This window comes from Pygoscelis adeliae, unplaced genomic scaffold (genome assembly GCF_000699105.1).
Source record: "Pygoscelis adeliae isolate BGI_AS28 unplaced genomic scaffold, ASM69910v1 Scaffold38, whole genome shotgun sequence".
NCBI classification, from domain to species: Eukaryota; Metazoa; Chordata; class Aves; order Sphenisciformes; family Spheniscidae; genus Pygoscelis; species Pygoscelis adeliae.
In genome coordinates, this window is record NW_008825614.1 from 7,450,035 (window position 1) to 7,464,764 (window position 14,730).

At 40.4% G+C, this 14,730-nt stretch overlaps 1 protein-coding gene across 1 annotated transcript in view; it reads right to left on the reverse strand.

Annotated features, from left to right (window-relative positions):
• The window catches only part of DERA (deoxyribose-phosphate aldolase (putative)), a 52,852-nt gene extending 38,122 nt beyond the window's left edge, over nt 1-14,730 (reverse strand). Inside the window, 5 exon segments of the mRNA XM_009333018.1 lie at nt 746-841; nt 2,686-2,833; nt 6,445-6,596; nt 6,599-6,674; nt 14,575-14,730. Coding sequence (XP_009331293.1) covers nt 746-841; nt 2,686-2,833; nt 6,445-6,596; nt 6,599-6,674; nt 14,575-14,730 — 628 coding nt within the window.

Genomic DNA, 14,730 nt, shown 5'->3' on the forward strand with positions numbered 1-14,730 from the left:
TGCATTTAGCATGTATTTTTCCCTACCCAACAATGAAACAACAACAACAACAAAAACCCCAAAACCAGAAAACATGAATCTTAACATTAAACACCTGACCTAACTTCAAAGTTAGCCCCTGCTTTGAGCAGGAGGTTGGACCAGATGACATCCAGAGCTCTCTTCCAACCTGCATAATTCTTTGATACTACTTCTTGCTTATTGTAGATTCAGGACTTGTCTGTTGTGTGTGGTGACTGGAGAAAAGCTGCCACTATTAGATTTGCACGTACAAGTCCTAAACCTGTGGGCTGCTTAGCAGGCAATAACCCTTGCCTCTGCACACAGCTTCATCGAATTCAGCTTGTAGGATTATACTTAAAAGCCAAATAATTGATAAGGAAAGAAACTTGTAGTAGAACTCCTAAAATCTCATATTGCAGTTTTATTATCTACTTAGTGTCTACTGATACTTTGTCCTGCACACTATTGCAATTTCTTCTATTTGGGTGAGGAAAATACTGATAGATCTCAAGGACCTCTTTGAAGAGCTTCCAGCGAAACAGACTTGGCATTGCTGATAAGCTTGAAGTTGAAAGAAAACAAAAGATTATACCAGAAGCAAATCCTCCCCTCCATTCCCTTCCTTCCACCTGCTATCTTTTTACCTTACTCTCTGCAACAAAAGCAAGTCCCAACTTCTAGATTTTTCTACATATTTTACAGCATCAAAATATTTAATTGAATATTTCAGAATAAAACATACCTGAAGCTACTGGTATGTTACAGCCAGCAGCCTTTAGGGCATTAACAGCATCGATGACTCTAGCAGGATATACACAAACCGCTCCAACAGTAATACCTGCAAAAGCCACAGTTCACTTTTTCATATGATAGATTTCCACCTTCTCTGGTGCAATCCTCTCCGGTGCAGTCCATATTATGAGCATGTGTGCTCATAATGTTTGCACCTCCCACTTTTGCATTCTCACAAGGATTTTAAGCACCTACAGCAGGGAAATCCTCTCTGGTGCAGTCCATATTATGAGCATGTGTGCATTGTTTGCACCTCCCACTTCTGCATTCTCACAAGGATTTTAAGCACCTACAGCAGGGATCTCTCTTTTACTGTTCAAGCAGTTCAGGTGATTCTCCATATTGTTACCTCCCTCATGTTCTTTCACCTGACCCTGGGAGCAATTCTGCATTAGCAGGAATTAAAACGCCAAGATTTTTATCGACAGATTCACTGTTTAATGCCACCATGTACAGTTAAGACATGCTTAGTCAGCAAACTACTGTGAGAGAAACCGCACTGCCAAGCTCTGTCCTTACTTGTTGAGCCAGACTGAGCCCAGCAGCAACTGAGCAGTCTTTATGTTAATGCAGTCCTACTGCATTTCTAGTTAAAATGCTATTCTCTCAAAGTCTCAGATAATTGACCTCATATTTAATACTTCAACTGTTTGAAGAGTCCATAAATCCAAGCTTTAAAAAAAGACTAATCTTTGATATTTTATGTGTATGGCTTAAAACCAGAGGCCTGATTCCTCTTTGGATTTACCTCACATGACTTCAATCCGTGGACCAATGCCCATGTAAAACTGAAATATTTTAATAGTAAAAGCATGCCCCAAATGTCACTGATTTTGTTTTTGATAGATCATCATAAGGCCAACATGACAGGACAAAAGTCAAATGCTATTCACCGACACATCAGTGATTACATCTGGAAAAATTCAGAAGAGTTGCTCAGATATAAAGAGGTTTTATTGATAGTTATATTGACAGTCTCAATTTGCTCTGAAGTTGAATCGTGTTCAGTCTTGGGTGTAACATTGGGAATTCAGATGGAGCCTGCTTGAGTAATATCAATGAAAGTTTTACCACCAGTTCTTAAGGGCTGTCTTCTGCCCCGTCAACTCTGTTGACTTAGCTGGGAAGTGTGTGTAAGTGTGTGCGTGTGTGTACACGCGTGCACGTGAGTGTGTACATATGTGATATGCACACAACCACATACACTCACTGCAGGACTGATTCCTTAAAGTAGACTGGGCTGCAAAGATGTCTCCTATCTTAACTACTGAAACAAGCAGGTCACAGGTAATGTTTTCCAAAGCAAAAATAACATGCTTAGGACTGTGGAATGCATCTTTTCTGGCAGGCAAAGCAGCAGGCTCGGTAGTTACATACAGCAACAGCAGCTAAGTATGAAATCCAAAGGAGTCACACTCCCCACTTCTCCAACTTAGTAAGGACATCAGCAGATTAACAGAATACTCAATTAGTTTCACCTTTGTGCACTGTTATTAAAAGACATTCACTGAGGTTACACACTTGTGGCTTCCATATCAAATTTGCTCATCAGGTATCATAACTTACAGTGTTGCCCTGAGTCCGTGCTTCACTTTGATTGCCAAACTGAGAATGGACTTTTTTTGCCTTGTATAAGTTAATATCTTAATATAAGATATTAACTGAAAGGAATAGATATTTTGCAGTTAGAACTTAAGACAGTTGCTTTGAATAAGGCCATACGGGACCTAGTTCGCTCTCTCAGGACTATTAGCTCTGCAGCGCTGCCTACCATAACTGCTTCCACTATAGAAAGAGGAGGCCGTTTTTACACGTCTCTGAAAATTGAAAAAATACTGAGGAAATGCAGACATTTTCTCTACACAAGACACACAACAAAACCAATCGTACCTTTATCATGCATATCCAAGGCTTTCAGCAGGTCCTCTCTGATGGGATGCTTTGCTTTAAAACACAGTCTGTGAACATTTGAAGGAGTATCATCGCCTGAAAGAGTGGTAAGGTCTATGCAGGTGACAGCTTTCAGCAGCCAAGCAGCCTACACAGGGAGTAAGCGAGGAATACAGTATTTCAGTTTACACTTCCAAAACCAAACTGATTTAGAAGATGCAGGAATCAGAAGCCTGGCTCTCACTCTAAGAATAAGGAAACGTTGGGATATAACATAGAGGATATGTAAAGAATGGTTTATGACAGACAGGGATGGCAGATATTTGTTTATGTCTTGAGCAGTATCTAATGGCACAGAAAGGATTTGGAATCAAAAGTCAGCTCTCTCAAAGGATCGAATTCCAATTTTTGGTGCAAAAGCTAACTACCAAATGGGACTCCAAGACTCAGACAAACATTTTTACCTGGACAAAAAGCATCTTGTTTCAAATTCAATTCTATAAGACAAAGATAAAAACATCACCTATGTGAGGAACCTCACTGTCATAATATGCTCCGTTCTATATAGTATGTCTGTACCTGCAAAGCTTGCATGCACAAAAAATTATACACGTGCTTCAAGAGGAGCACAGGTTTGCAATTGCCAATAACCAGATAAGTGTACACATCAGCAATTTGCACACTTGCATGTTTGCATGCTTCTCCTGCTGTAAGAGTGAAACGTGGAAACAGTGGGGGGGAAGAACCCAGACTTCTTAAAACTTAGGGTCTAGACTCTAGATGTTTCCACTTTCTTTTGTGTGAATCAGGAAAAAAAAAAAGTGTAATTATTTGGTGCAAAAAACAAAAGCAAGAGCTAAGTGACAGGGCTAAAGCACTCTTTAGATGAAAATGCTATGGAATTTTAAAAGACTAATTGGAGAATGGAATGGAACAGAAGCACAACTAAATATTTTTTGAGATTTTTTGCTGAACAAAAATTGAGCTTAAGACATTATTTTGAAATATTTGTTGAAGATCTTCCAGCAAATTCTCATTTACAGTGATGGCTTCACTAAAAGCTGACATCTCTTAGTGGACACTTGTTCAACAAGGGGAGAGTTTGCAACAGCAAAGTCCACTTGAGTCCGTGAAGTCCCTCCCTGACTGCTCTGTGACACGATTTGTCAGTATAGGCAGCAAAATTTGCTGTTTCTTCATACAGGTATTACTCTGCAAATCTGAAGATGCTGGCCAGCCTACAAACCTTTCACACTTCGCTGATGGGAGTGTCCCTTCTGAACTTGCAGTAAATGTTACACTGAAAGCTACTTCGGTGTGACTAAACACAGAATGAACCGTTACTGGCCTCTGTTAGTCTAAGCTTGACTGCTTGTTTCTAACTGGTTTCTACTTTCACCCTATAATACATCAGAAGGGTTTTTCACTTTAAATGGTTTTAAGTTTCTTTTACTTGGATTTTTATATCCTTCACTTGAGGGAATTTTTGTCCCATCTCTTATAACATGAATCATAAAGTCATCAAGACAGATGTAGTCACGGAGTTCCAAGAACTGGTATGAACTTCATTTTTTTTAAAAGGGTTTTTCAAATGAGTATTTTGGGAAACGGGCTTCAAAATTTGAATCTGTGGTGCTACTTACATTCAAACATGTAAAGGTTCAGAATCATCTCTGTGAAATAAATAGCACATGACTATCATGACTGCAACGACAGCGTTCAAATACAGGAGAGATGCTTCTGAAAATCTCTTGGCATTCTTCAAAGTAAAACCTCACTCGAGTAGCTCAGTACCAGTGTTACTACACAGGAGAGTGAAGGAGTGTTAGTAATAATTAAACATTTGTCCTACAGCCATGTTGAGGGAGTGACACGAAATCCCTTTCTTCCCAATGATTCTTTGTAATCAAAGCCTGTGGCTCTCTATTCCTTTGTTCTTTATATAGTAACTTCTGTCAAATCAGAAGACTTACTTTTTACATTACTGCACCTGCAGTATCTGAAGATAGCCAAGGTTATGGAATACCCTCTGGATTTTCTCACTGACACTATTTCCCAATCCAGAGCCACTGGACTGCTAAACTTGGTATCACAGTATCATAGAATAGAATCACAAAATAGTTTGGGTTGGAAGGGACCTTTAAAGGTCACCTAGTCCAACCCCCCTGCCGTGGGCAGGGACATCTTCAACTAGATCAAGTGACTTTTTATGTGTAAGAAACTCTTGGGAAATGCTGAGCTAATGTCTAAATTTCCTCAGTTTATGTCCATTTTTTATGTAATCATAACATTCAAAGCACAGACTTTCAGGTTCATGTAACAGGCAGGAAGTTGTTTTCTATCACCTTCCAGTAGGATCTCACACAGCTACATCACATTATCCCCAAACTGTCATCCACAAGATCCGTGCTCATTGCAAACGCAGCTTCAGCCACCCCAGAATGGCTGCCCAACATGCTAAGCTCAGGATACCAACTATTTTGAACAGTTTTTTGAAGAATTAAGTATAAGATTCTTGCTTTGTTCTACTAGGTTGGACTGTTAAGATTGATCCTTGAGTGTCTCCTTCCTCCTGCTTCCACGTTAACAGTTACTGTTGCAAGTAAACAATTTGTTTAGCATGCAGAGGGGAGGAATCACACACATTTGCTTGCAGAACAGCTGTTTGGTGAACGAAGAATCAACTTGTCCTTTGGACACCGGTTACAGCCCCATGGCTGAGAGCTCGCTGGGAGCTCTGGGTCTGCTCCACAGCATTTCTCAGATCTTGCCCTTGGCTGAACGCTGTCGAAGTACTGACAGCATCCTGCAGCCAGCTCTGCCTGCCGTTCCCTTCTCAGCGCTTCCCGTTCTGCCACTGAGGCAGCAGAAACCAGCACATGGCTGTGCCTCGCCTGCTCTGCTTTGCAGAAGGTAGTAGCTTACATTGCTGACCTAATGGCTTTGCATTATGATTCTGATGTACAAACTGGAGAAACCAAAATGCACACCAGGCCAGTATCTGCCGGTTCTGCCAGGGGGGCAGTAAACAGCAGAGGCTGACTGACTGCTAAGACGTTAAACGTGTGTGTTCAATGAATACAAGAGAGCCTTGAAGAAAAGTTCATTTTCACCACTGGCTTTAGCAGTGGCTTACATGAACCTATTTTATACTAAGATGTACAATAACTGATCATTTACCTTACCTCAGGAGTTAAGAAAGCCCCCTTAACATTAGTAGCCTCTTTTTTTTCTTTCTTCTTTTTTTTTTTTTCCTCCTTTCTCCCCCCCCCCAGTGCCATAGCCAGTCAGGATTTTTGAGTTTTAGGTAAGAACTAGTTAAGCAAAGAAATCACACATGTTGGGGATTTTTAAGTAAAGAAAAATCATCCAGGTAGGTCAAACTTGACAGGGACCACGATCATATCTTACAGCTTTAAAATTAAAAAATAAGAAGGCAGCGTGCAGAGAAGTCTGTCTGGGAAACAGAATAAATGTGGTGGGATAGTAACATACAATTTAATCCACTCATGAATAAAGATGACTTAAATTCATTTGTGGTTTTGCCACTCGTGAGTTACAAGGTTTTTAACTTGTTTGGATAAATGCGTCACCTTATTCCATCCCATCATCATCAAATACAAATTATTAAAATAAGACATGGACAAGCACATCTTTTAAGGTTACATGCATCTTGAAAAAAATTCAATATTGCAGCCTGGAGAGGGAGAGTGACTGCTTTAAAAATACAGGAACAGAATGCATAAAAAGAGCACTTACTTGCCAATTACCTTTCACAGTTCTCCATTTTTTAATTCGTTCTGCATGCCTCACAACTGCAGGTCGATTCACATGCACTTTTGAGATCCAGCCAAGTTCTGGGTTGGGAAAAAAAAGAAGAAAAAAAAGTCTCATCTATTTGTGTGTTCTTTTAACATACGGCGTGGCACTTCAGAAGAAAGTTGTAGCTTAGTTTGGGACCTCTGAAGAGCACGTTGTGCTTTTCTGTCCTTTTAAGGGCTTGCATATTTATCACCAGTCCAAAATACCATAATAGTATTAACTTCTGTTAGGGTATGATCTGTGAACTGGATGTTTCACACAGCGTGTTTTGTTTGCCATTACAACTGAATTAACTTACTGCTGATGAGAGACACTATGTTGCCAGTCCTGGACTATGAAGTTTATTAGACATGTAGCATACAAAAAAACCCCACAAAACAGCCTTCTGCCATTGCTTGCCGATTTACTTCTTGATTCCAGAATATGGTAACATTCATTCAGTCCTTCGCTTGTCTGCTGGCACCCAGGATACAACAGCATTTTTTGTGTGCGTTAATCTTTGTTTACAGGAACTGTATCCCACACAGGCACCAAAACCTCTGGACAGACCCTTGCGTAACAAAGCATTTGCGTTGTTATTGTCTAGAGCTAATTTTACTGAATTTGCTACTAGGGCCTGACTAACTGCAAGTTTCCAAAAGCACTGAATTCCTGGGCAACATATCTGCCTGGAAGCTGCTGAGATGCATGCTGGCCTGAGAAGCGCTCACCTTGCCAAGCACCGTGGAGGACTCAGGGCAACATCTTCATCGTTTGAATTCCTTCACATGCCCACTGCAGACAGCCTGGCTCACAATTTCAAACGAGTTTCACTATCCATAAACAATAACCAGACCAAAAGAGAAGCAGATACTCAACGTTTACTAAAATAATGTAACTGCCTAAAAATAGAAGCACCAAAAATTGGACACTGCTTAATGAAGGGTAACTGACTGATAAAGGAGAACTGAGGGTTCAGGCCCTTGAATCTTGGAATTTCTGCTTAGTATGATAAACCAAAAGCATAATTTTGAATGTTAATAAACACAAACTGCTCACAGAAGTACACAGGAAAAAGAAATGAGATCATCTTTAAAATCTCTCATGACCAAAACATAAATAATTCTTCTAAACACTAATCATATAAGCAATCCATTGAAATACTCTGAAGACATCATCAACAATCATTAACCACCAATCATCAGCAAATCACCACCATCCATCATCAAACACCATCATCAGTTAAGGTCAGTATATGGATATGGGCTCAGATACTAAGAGTTATTAATACTGGGTGACTTAATTTATTAAGAGCATCTCATCTCTACGAGTCTTCTTCACTACTGTATTAAACTTGCATTTCCCTCGAGCACATTGATTGAAAAAGGTTTAAAACTTTAAAAAAAGCAAATAGCCAAAATCATTAATTTTGTACAGAAATCTTATCCTCAAATTTTTTCCTTCCTACTTTATAGTTTTAATAGCCAAAAAAAGTGCAGAACTAATATACTAGCTAAAGTATGTGTAAATACAAGCTTGTTTTCCTAATTAGACTTAAAAAAAGCTCTGAAGAAACCAATTTAGGGTAAAGATGACTCAGTGGAAATGCAGGACAAAGGCACGAAACACAGCTAAATGACATCTTGTTCTGACCACAGTAAGAGACCTTGCTACCACTTTCCTTTTACCACATACAAGCAAGGTCAAAATGTTGGCCAAAAGCAAAAAAAGTTAAACCAAAGAAGGAATTTCAAAGGAATCCTAAGGAATTTAAGGATTTCTTTAAGACTTTAGCATCAGTCTCGCTGTATGGCAAAAATGAAAAGGAGGACCTTGCAAAGTTGCAAACCAGTCAAACCACAAACCCTCATTACTTCCCTCCACTTTCAAAGCCACAGGCTTATTCATTCTGCCCCAAAAGCAGGAAGCTCAACTGACATGTAGAAAGCAGGTGAGAAAAGCTATTGCTACTAAACCCATGGCTAGAACTTTCCTTCTTTTTGAATATCAATAAACGCAAAACATATAAACAAAGACAGCTGAAATACAAGCTAGTGAAACCTCTACGTCCTCCGCAGTTGCTTCAAGGTTGAGGCTCCTGTGTGATCAGTAGACAGCACACATCACTTCCCATGGGGCCATTATAGGCAATATTTGACACAGTCCACGGGGGAGGAAAACACAAATAAATAAACAAACAAACCACAAACTCGATGTTGTGATTCTCCTACTATATGCCAAGTGCTCAGGTGGAATCCTTTAATCATAATCCCATTCATGAAGATAACTTTTGAGCGTGGTGACCTTTCAGTCCCTTGGGAAAACGTGATAAAATCAAAGCGAGCAGTTTAGATGAGGTACTCAGCTTCTTGCTCTCTAATACAGATCCAGAAGCTTCAGTTACTCTACCCTAACCTATTCTTTCTACATTATGAAAAACAACCAAGAAATCCAACTAAATAATTAATTTATAAAAACTACTGCCTTCTATAGAAGAGTTAGGAAGACTATGGAGACAGCACCCAGTTTGTTAAACATGGAAAATTTTCATCTTCTTGGTTCTTGGGGCATAAGCCTGAATTTAAGTGAAAGAACCAAAATTTCCCCCATGAGCAGGTTAACCCTTCACTACTTATTATTTGGAGCAGATTCAGTCTGATTCATCTTGTGCTGGACTTTGGCAGAAACATACTGTTATTGTATCTGCCCCTACCTGACTTTTCAGCATAGCTTCTCAGAAGGCCTGAGTAATCTCTGCAGGAAACGGAACGCTGCGCACTAGATGAGCTTAAAAGCAGCAGTCAAGTGTAAATACCCTTTGCAAGGGGCGGCGGGGGGGAGGAGGGTTGGGGAAGTAATGTTTAAGAAATTCACAATCAATGGGAGAAAAGAGGGGGAAGAATAGTGGAAGTGAAAAAAAAGCTACAACTTTTGCTAACTCATCTTTGCCCAAAGTCACCTGTGAAAGTTACCATATATCAGCTGATCAGCAATAGCTGATTGCATGTTCTTAGTTCTTTGCAAATATGATGAAATTCATTGGCTTAAGCCCTTTTCACTGTGTAACACATTTTACCTTCTGTTTTTAATAACTCCAGACTAGTCATGAAGGTAGCTGACACATGGCAACTCAATAAGGTGCAATAGCTAATTTTTGTGCCTGACACGCAAGTTTCCTTGAAAGACCATAGAATTTGGATCTCCAAGTATATTTTTGAATGTGGGATATTGAACCACTGTGCACAGCAGGGGCAGAAAACTTAAAAAAAAACCTTAAATAATTAAAAGGAAATCAGAACTCCATCCTGTCTGTACAACTTAATGTGAGACATTATGCAGCTTACTAAAGGAAATAAAAAGGTGTAACAAAAAAATGCACGGCAAGGAAGGACAAAGGTTCTAGTGATACGCAGCAGCAGATGGAGACTTCTGTCTAACACAGACCTTTTATTCAAGCCCCCTTCTCCATTAATTAAAGCAGTGGGCAAGTGAAAACAAATATGTCTCAGCATAATTGTCTCTAAATAGACTTTCAGTTTGCCATGTGAGGTCTCACCAAATCTTTAAATGTAAGTGTCCCTATTCAGAAAAATCACTCACAATTCCAACTCTTTTTTTTTTTGCATTGAATATCAGAATAAAACCATTATTTGAAGTAGAACTGACTGCCTTTGGATTCTCCCCCTCCCCCACTCCCCCAAGCTTTATGATTTAGTATCTGGCTAAGGAAAACTATATTTAATTAGGCTCATTAACCTTGCAGTGTGAACACGTCTTTTTTTTTTTTTTTTAAATAAGTCATCTGCTAGTCATCTGCACAGTCATGTGGCTTCAGGGATAAAAGTAATTAAAGCAGTTACACTATAGCTAATTAGCCAATATTCTGTAATCACTCTTCAAGTTTACTTTTTCCTCTGAAGACATTTGAAAAAATCATATTCAAAATCTTAACAGGAAATTCATCTCCTCTCTTTGAAGAACATGAATCCAAAAATACCAAGCATTTCCTCAGAAAACAATAAATAAACCCACTTCATTAGTATAATTACATAAATATCTAAGATACCTAACACATTCCTCGTAAAACAGACTAAGCTTTTCAGAAGCTTTAAAAAAACCGTGTAGATGGCATCCCTTCAGATGGTGAAACAGAAAGCTCAAGAATGCCTGAGGCTGTAGTTTCACAAGCATTTTAAGACAGCACTGTCCCCAAAAGAAGCTGCCTCCCCAACTGGTTATTTCCTCCCCTGTGCCAGAAACAGCATGTGTGCTCCTGCTCTTACCATGAACACATGATAAAATGGGTAAGGGAAGCGATGAAAGCTGTTATTTCTGGAGAAGCGAGTGAAACTGTGTCCTGAACCTTTAGTGGAGAAACGGTGTTCCGCTGGACACAGGCTGACCCCAGCTGGCCATGCATAGCCGAGCAAAGCCACTGAAGAGAGAGAAAAGGCTTCAGGATCAGGTCTTGTTACAGTAATCTTACCATGTAAGCTGTTTAGAGGTTTGGGGGTTATTCAGTTTCTTCAAGACAGAAGCTGTAGTTATTTTTCCCTAGTGACTCTTGCTGTGGACCTGTTTTATTTTCAGATGGGCCCTCCTTACATGAGAGAAGTTCAGCCTCCAAGTCATGAGCATTCAGATACCCAAAGCAGGATACCAAGGCACGAGCCCTGAACTAGAAATCAGCTCTACTATCTTGTGACATTAGTGAAATCACACAATGTTGACGGCGGATCACATGAAATAGATCACGGTATCCTCCAAAGCACCTTGAAAACCGCTGACAAGCCTTTCCTCAGAAAGCGAGCTGCAGAACAACGGGAGCTGGGTTTCCTGGAGGTCCAAGTCCTCTGCTGCTTCCTCTCTTCTTCCCTGGCTCCAGAGACCTCTCCTCAGCCCAATAACCCAGCCGTCCTGTTATGGTCCTTACAACCATGGAGTAAAACAGGATATTGTTACTTGCATAAAGCCCCCCCAAAAAAGATGTAATGAAAAGTCATGTAATTGCTGAAGTGTGCCTGCCTTTCCCTCAACAGAGGGACTAATTTGGTCACTCCACTCAGTGACTTACTTATTTCTGAGACATCTGTCTGTCCTTCAAATTTGATTAAAACTGTCCAGCAGATTCAAAAAGTGTTAGAAAGGAACAGTGAAGAAACAGAGCCACAGTACAGGCTAAAACCAGTTATTAATATATTAGAACAGAATTACGCTGTCTTGAAAAGGGATGCAACGCTTCGTTATCTAAATGCCACTTACCAACAAGCTAGCTCTCACATGTAAATGGCTCAGAAATACCAACTATAATTAAAAATATCAATTGAAACATAATGAATGTATTTCTGGCCCTTCAACTAGAGGGGCCGAGCAACACGGATAGATTTTTTTTTTTTCTTTTAGAATTCAAGAACATACTTTGCAAAACAACTGTAACTAATTAACCATTACTCAGAATACATATGTATATATATTTATATACACACATACATAGAGACACACACAGAGGTAAAAAAACATATAATCATAGAATAATTTGGGTTGGAAGATCTCTGAAGGTCGCTTGTCCAACCTCCTGCGCAAAGCAGGGTCAGCTCTGAGCTCAGACCAGGCTGCTGAGGGCTTTATTCGGTTGGGTTTTGAGACTCCTCAAGGATGAAGACTGCACAGTCTCTCTGGGCAACCTGCCCCACCACCTGACTGTCCTGCATGAAGAAGTTTTTCCTTATATCCAGTATGAACTCTGTCTCAAGACAAGCCTGCTGTCTCGCTTCATCCCATCATGCAATGCTATGAAGAGCCTGGCTCTGCTTTCTTGATACGCTCCCCGTAGGCATGAGCAGGCTCCTGTTAGGACCCCCGAAGCCATTGCTTCCCCAGGTTGAACCAGCCCAGCTCCCTCAGCATCTTCCAGGTCACTGAAAAAAAAACATTAAACGGGATGGGTCCCAGGCTAGACCCCTGTATTACTCTAGTTGGTACCAGCCTCAAAGCAGAGTATGACCTATTGACCATCACCTTCTCAGCCCAACCATCCGACCAGGTTTTTAACCATTTTGGTATCCATCCATCCAAATGTCCCAACTTGGATACGAAATATTGCAAAAGACAATGTCAAAAGCCTTCCTAAAGTTGAAGTAAATGACATCCACTGCTCTCCCTTTGTCAACATATCCAGCCATTTTACTATGGAAAGCAATTAGGTTGGTCAGGTACAATTTACCCTTTCACCAATACAATAAATGATAAAGCTATGTGACTGGCAATCAACTCTGTTAACAGTTGTTTTGCCACATGACCTTGCGTTATCATTCAGGCCATTCCCCCTTCTAATCTCCCTGCTGAGTGGCCTGAAGAGAGATTTGTATCTAGGCACAAGTTCAGGCTCCACACAAACAAGCTGTGTTATCTGCTTCACTTTAAACATCCTACTTGCCATTTTCTGCCTCTACCAAAGGTTACTGAATGTCTTTCTCCACCACTTCTGAAGTTGTTGCATCAAAATTCCATCTGCAGGGAACAGAAAACCTATGTGGCAGATGACTCCCCACAGTTAAACCAAAGGAGTATGCTACTATCTTACACTACAAAACAGATGCTCATTGATGTGTTTCACTATTTTGTTGTGAAGTGGTATTAAAAAGTTGCATCTGATGCTTTTCTAAAACATGACAAAACATGAAGGTTGGACTCGATGATCTTAGAGGTCTTTTCCAACCTTAATGATTCTATGAAGCATATGGTCCATTATACTCCAGCATCCTCGGGAGCAGAGCAAGAGAGGCAGACTCCTTTCAGCCCCTGCAGGCATCGTGGTGAACCCGAGTACCCAAGAATGACTCCGCAAACAGTCCCTGCAGAATGACAAACTTGTAAAATTCCTTATCCACCTTCTTTACACGACTCTCTGATGGCAAATGTATCAGTGTATTAGACTAGTGGCCCTCTGACTAGTTCATGCAAATCTGTCTTTTTATCTGTGTTACATGTGCGTGTTCTTTAGTCCAAGTAAACACCTTGTTCTTCTACTAAGGAACAGTGATAACAGGAAAGAAAGAAAGGATAAATTAAGGGCTTTTACAAAAACGTATTTATTTTACCAAAAAAAAAGTCACATGGGAAAGCACTATATGCCACGATTTGAGAAGAGTTTGGCTTGTCATTGATAAACAAATAGATGCTCTCTAATGGCAGCATCAGATATTTGCTGCTTAAATAATGATGTTAGGTAGCAAGTACAGAAATAGCAGACACAGAGAAAAGGACTCAAATTTTTATTTTTAAGTAAAAAATAATTTTACCACTAGGTGTCCCTGTTACAAAACTATAATCCTACGGAACGCTCTGTGAGATACAGGGCAAATCATTTGAATTACTGTTAAAACTGCTGGCACAAGCTGGCAAAACCTTCAAAAGCCAAAGTCACAGCAGCAGTGTGTATTGTTAGCAACCATAGTGATAAAGGCAAGGGTTTAACATGTCCTTTTTGAGTACTGCTAGCAGCTAAGATACAGCACTAAGTAAGATACAGCAACTTACTTAAATACAGCACTTAATGTATTTCAGATGCGTATTTAGTGGGAGAGTGAATGGCAGGGAGATTCAGTTCTCCCTTTAAAGCAGCCAGCACAAGGCAGCTGTTAGAAACAGCCACAGCGAGTGTGCTGCCACTTAACACAAAGGCGGTCGTGGCCATGCTGTTCCCCTACTATGCCTGTCCTGCACATCTAACCCAGCTCATTTTGACCGCAACTGATTTAAACGAAGATCACTGGAAAGGGATGGCAACAAGTACCTGCAGATAAGCTGAGGGCAGTGGCCTTTCCAGGTAAATCAGTTGCAGCTGGAAGAGGCAACATGGTGCAGCCCTGAAGACATCCATCCCTCTGTGCTCTCCGTTAATAATCTTGAGCATTAGTTGACTCTGCCTCTTGGGCAAGGGAGGACTACTTACAGGAGAAAAGAGAGTTACAGAAAATATTTGGAACATACTCAAAGATTATTTTAGTGGGTGGAAAAAAACCCCCAACGATTACATTGTGCTGGTCAGCTGCACGTTGAATACTTTTCCCTTGACTATGGTTGTACGGCAAGATCCAGCCAAATATTAGTGAGGTCGCCCGTCTCTTCCAGTAATTTCCCACTCGGCAGCACGGTCTTCCTTACGTGTACGCCTGTCTGTTGGAGGATGACTGATAAGAACTGAACTGACCTCACATTCAAGTTTCTGGACTCCTCACACAT